Genomic DNA, 5,496 nt, shown 5'->3' with positions numbered 1-5,496 from the left:
TCTGCATCGGTCTATCTATAATACGGATCTGATTCTAACCGTCAACAAGAGAAAATGTGACAAAGAAAACATCTTCCAATGCTACCTGTACCATAACTTAGTTCATTTTCCTACCTTTGATGAAGAAAAGCAGAATCAGTCATATTCTGAAAGAAACAATCAGATTTTAGTCATTTTGCCGCTATATGAGATCGAACTGATGCTGTTTTCTGAACCTCTTCTTAGCGAAAAGTAAGGTTAGGCCAATTTACCGGGGTTTTCGAAAGAATTCTCTTTTTTCTACGAGTCAGGTCAGCGACAAAAGAAAAGACAGATTATGGTAGGTGATATCAAGTCGAACTTCGACCAAAGTGTTCATGAGTTGTTCCTGTCAGCTTGGAAAGTGTCGGAATGGCGTTAACAAGCCCCTGGCACTCAAAGGTTTCGCTCAGCGAACTCTTTCTTATAGGACTCATTCCCTGGTCTCTTCGATTGAAGCCTTCCTTGGAACTTGTTTCGTAAATCAAATACACTCTGAAAAAGCTCCTATGTTTGTGAGACCTCTTCCCTAACGCACGAATCTCCGGTCCTATGATCTAAAGTAAGCCTACGAGCCAGCCGCTTCTCTGGTCGACCAGCTCGAGGCAGGCGCATTCATTCAAGTGGTCCCGCATTTACCCTTTAACGTCACTTCATGCGAGCGAGGAAATAGATAGAGCAGAATCTTGTAATATCGTCTAGTAAGCATTTCCACTAGTCAAGAATCAAAGCAGCCATGAAAGTAGCCCTTTCCAGTGAAATCAACCAATCGCTTCGGTACTTGCAACATAGGTAGGGCATGGTATTGTTTGTGCTACTGGAAAGCCAAGTAAGAGTCGGAAAGCCAAGCACAGATGAAGCAAGCAGACCGCATCTCTTGTCTTGTGTGAGCGTATGCCTGTTCGGGTCAAGCCACAGCTCTCGGCCTGGGAGGAGTCAATGGAGGAGCTTATAGCCCTGTTGATCTTCTATCTCCAAGGGCAAAGCTAGCTTCGTTACTGGGAGTCCCGGGATCGGAGGAGATATAGAACGTGTGCAGTGAGGGATCTTTATCGGTAGAAATGGTCAATTTCACTCATTTCACAGCTATAGCCGACTAAACGATTGAGATTTCTTGCTCCTCGTCTTAGCGAAAAAGCAATGGAGGACGAAAACACGGGGTTTCATGAATCAATTCGATTTTTAGATAAAGAGAAGATGCTTCGAATAGGAGTATGAGACGCCCCAATTATCGTATATAGGTATACTCTGACTTTCTAGTCAAAGAGCATTTAGGCAGCGCGTGAATCGAAACGTGAGTCATTGTTTCACCTCATTCGCTCGAAGTCAAAACTCACTTTCCTTCGTGATGGAGTGACGGCCTTGATTCAACTAAGGGACATGAAAAGAGAAACGGATAAACAAGAATGCAATGTATTACGCGTAAGGGGCTCCTCCTTACTATTACTTACTTAATATATTGGTACACTTGTGCAATAAAAGACAGTATTCATCATACGTTAGTCACACATTACTCATTAGTAAGGGGTAAGCTTGCTTTCCTTTAGAGCAATAGTTTCTCAGGCAAGTAGACCAACCAAACATAACTGTCCATTTTTCTCTGTTTTCAAGCCATTTACATGGTTTTATTCTGCCATAACCTCATCTGTATTCCGGAATCATTCGTCCGAGCAGTTTTCACTTTATGAATAAGTTCAGAGGGGATCGACACCCCTCTTACCGTTGACCAATGCTATCCCCCTCTGCCCTCCCGTTCCGTCTTGATCTTCTCTTTCGGTCCACAAGGTCACAAGGGAACTTGAGACAGCAAGCGGATTAGATCGAGCAGATTTAAGAGCAAATGGTCCTGTTTGAGTAGGATTATAAAGTGCAAACTCTAATGAATTGGCAAGCGTGCTCAGACTGATTTTCTTTGTGGATTGTCTCCTTCAATGATGGCTGGCTATGTATAGTTACTTTAAAAACCGGATCTCTTTTAATAGGAATGTTGATCATTTATTCAGTGTCAAGGACATTCGGAATTTCATTTCTGATGACACTTTTTTAGTTAGGGATAATAATGGGGACAGTTATTCTATATATTTTGATATTGAAAATCAGATTTTTGAGATTGACAATGATCATTCTTTTCTAAGTGAACTAGAAAGTTCTTTTTATAGTTATCGGAATAAGGGATCTAAGAGTAACGATCCCTACTATGATCGTTACATGTATGATACTCAATATAGTTGGAATAATCACATTAATAGTTGCATTGATAGTTATCTTCATTCTCAAATCTGTATTGATACTTACATTTTAAGTGATAGTGACAATTACAGTGATAGTGACAGTTACATTTATAGTTCCATTTGTGGTGAAAGTAGAAATAGTAGTAAAAGCGATAGTTCCGGTATAAAAACCAGCATGAATGGTAGTGATTTAACTATAAGAGAAAGTTCTAATGATCTCGATGTAACTCAAAAATACAAGCATTTGTGGGTTCAATGCGAAAATTGTTATGGATTAAATTATAAGAAATTTTTGAAGTCAAAAATGAATATTTGTGAACAATGTGGATATCATTTGAAAATGAGTAGTTCAGATAGAATCGAACTTTCGATTGATCCGGGCACTTGGGATCCTCTGGATGAAAACATGGTCTCTCTGGATCCTATTGAATTTCATTCGGATGAGGAGCCTTATAAAGATCGTATCGATTCTTATCAAATAAAAACAGGGTTAACTGAGGCTGTTCAAACAGGCATCGGCCAACTAAACGGTATTCCCATAGCAATTGGGGTTATGGATTTTCAGTTTATGGGGGGTAGTATGGGATCCGTAGTTGGGGAGAAAATTACCCGTTTGGTCGAGTATGCTACCAATAAATTTCTACCTCTTATTATAGTATGTGCTTCGGGAGGGGCACGCATGCAAGAAGGAAGTTTGAGCTTGATGCAAATGGCTAAAATTTCTTCTGCTTTATATGATTATCAATCAAATAAAAAGTTATTTTATGTATCAATCCTTACATCGCCTACTACTGGTGGGGTGACAGCCAGTTTTGGTATGTTGGGGGATATCATTATTGCCGAACCCAATGCCTACATTGCATTTGCGGGTAAAAGAGTAATTGAACAAACATTGCATAAAACAGTACCCGAAGGTTCACAAGCAGCCGAATATTTATTCCAGAAGGGCTTATTCGATTTAATCGTACCGCGTAATCCTTTAAAGGGCGTTCTGAGTGAATTATTTCAGCTCCACGCTTTCTTTCCTTTAAATCAAAATTCAAGCAAGTAGAGCACATTAAGTTCAATTATTTTATTTGTAGCAAACAAGTAGTTAGTTTATCGAAATCAAAGTCAAAATCAGAAGAATAGAGTTTTCTTTGATGACATAAGATCTAATTGTAGAAAAAATCAAAAATTATGGAAAATTCTTTTTTTTACCTATATTACTGACTAGTAATCAGGAAGCCTCTAGCAACAAGATAAAAAAACGAATTTCATTTTCCTTTCTTACGTCTGTATATAATTCAAATATAGAAAATATAGATTTTTGTATCTTTCTATATCTCCCGAGAATCCCCATTTTTTACAAAGAATCCCCGTTAGGTCGGATTCTAACGAATCTTTCGGTAATTTGTAAGAAACTCTTTTTTTATTAAATTTAAAGACAAGAAGAAAAGAAGAAGACTAATAAAATCGATTATCATACATATATTTTATGTAGAAAGTAGAAAGATGAATAAGTCCATTTAGTTAGTTCTACATTCCTTGCGCTTATTATATATACTCACTTAGATATATACTAATTAGAATTATAATTATTATAAGATATCTTTAATAGTAAATCGAGGTACCCATTCTATGGCAACTTTTGACTTTTCCTCTATTTTGGTGCCTGTAGTAGGCATAGTATTTCCGGCAATTGCAATGGCTTCTTTATCTCTTCATGTTCAAAACAACAAGATTGTTTAGACCCGATGGGACTAAATTGCATCCATTTTTTTTTTCAAAACTTAGACTTGTATCATAACATTGATATTTATTGAGTGGAATATGGTATAACATGCGGCTTCCGCCGAACATAAATGAAATAGCTCTTATGCATGCAGAAACACGATATATGGGTAAATGAATTCTAGCTATTTTCAAATAGATCGGGATCGGCGGATATCTGAAATGGAAAGTCAATCTATCTATATGTGTGTTAATATCTCGAGTAGAATCATATGAAGGGGATGTTATTTTTTTATATCTAACCAATTTGATGAATTACTCCTAAAGGTTTACATCAAAATAGTGCTAGTTGATGAGAGTTATTTCGGAAACAAAAAGAGTAAAGTCAAATTCATTTGGGTTATTCTCTCAATTCCAATAAAATACAACCGGATCAAGTATGAGTTGGCGATCAGAACGTATATGGATAGAACTTATAACGGGGTCTCGAAAAACAGGTAATTTCTGCTGGGCCTTTATCCTTTTTTAGGTTCATTAGGATTCTTATTGGTTGGAATTTCCAGTTATCTTGGTAGAAATTTGATATCTTTATTTCCGTCTCAGCAAATCATTTTTTTTCCACAAGGGCTCGTGACGTCTTTTTATGGGATTGCGGGTCTCTTTATTAGCTCCTATTTGTGGTCCACAATTTCATGGAATGTAGGTAGTGGTTATGATCGATTTGATATAAAAGAAGGAATAGTATGTATTTTTCGTTGGGGATTTCCTGGAAAAATCGCCGCATCTTCCTCCGATTCCTTATAAAAGATATTCAGTCCGTCAGAATAGAAGTTAAAGAGGGTATTTATGCTCGTCGTGTCCTTTATATGGAAATCAGAGGTCAGGGGGCTATTCCCTTGACTCGTACTGATGAGAATTTGACTCCACGAGAAATTGAACAAAAAGCTGCTGAATTGGCTTATTTCCTGCGTGTACCGATTGAAGTCTTTTGAGAAATGAAAACGGAAGAATAAGAATGAATGCTTTCTCGGCAGGAGGGAAAAACTCAAGAATTCGCTCTATAACATAACTTAACTGAAGTTTCTTTAGAACGCTCATTCGAGCCAAATCAAACGTATACGGAACAACCATAAAACAAACTTTTTTGTCCACAAATCTTTCGTTATATGAATTAGATAAGGCAACCGAGACTACTTGCCTGCAGCGAGACTTCCTTGCTTACCCTGTGTCCCCGTAAAACTCGGTGCGAAATCTGTCTGGTTCCTCTGCTCTATGGATGAAGGTCTATTTCATTGAACCTTACGCTCGCTCTCAGTGAACAATCTCTTTTGAAGTGCATTTTTGGTCAAATGGAGCAAATAGGTTTTTTTACCCAATATCCATATGCCGTGCTACCCAACTTACTCAGTGGAGTCAACCTGTTAGTCAATTTCAAAGAAATCCAAGGCTTTCTTGGGTGATAGATTGAAGCAGGTAGTGAATGAGCTAAGCCAGACCGCTATTACTGAATCCCTCCGCTAGATGTCAGTTGCGG

The 5,496-nt window shown here is 37.9% G+C and overlaps 1 protein-coding gene across 1 annotated transcript; it reads left to right on the top strand.

The window, feature by feature from the left end:
- Positions 1-1,947: 1,947 nt before the first annotated feature.
- On the top strand, positions 1,948-3,422 carry LOC132312329 (acetyl-coenzyme A carboxylase carboxyl transferase subunit beta, chloroplastic-like). Its single transcript, XM_059810666.1, has one exon. It carries the CDS (start codon positions 1,963-1,965, stop codon positions 3,298-3,300), a length of 1,338 nt encoding a protein of 445 aa, XP_059666649.1. The 5' UTR covers positions 1,948-1,962; the 3' UTR covers positions 3,301-3,422.
- The last annotated feature ends 2,074 nt before the right edge of the window (positions 3,423-5,496 follow it).

This window comes from Cornus florida, unplaced genomic scaffold (genome assembly GCF_030987335.1).
Source record: "Cornus florida cultivar Cherokee Brave unplaced genomic scaffold, ASM3098733v1 CherokeeBrave_3.0.0_Hap2_Chr06, whole genome shotgun sequence".
Taxonomy (NCBI): Eukaryota; Viridiplantae; Streptophyta; class Magnoliopsida; order Cornales; family Cornaceae; genus Cornus; species Cornus florida.
The sequence above is the reverse complement of the archived record's forward strand: the minus strand, read 5'-3'. Positions and strand labels throughout refer to the sequence as shown.

Excerpts from the sequence above, each read along its gene's own strand:
- LOC132312329 (XM_059810666.1), top strand. The coding sequence starts at position 1,963 with ATGTATAGTTACTTTAAAAACCGGATCTCTTTTAATAGGAATGTTGAT.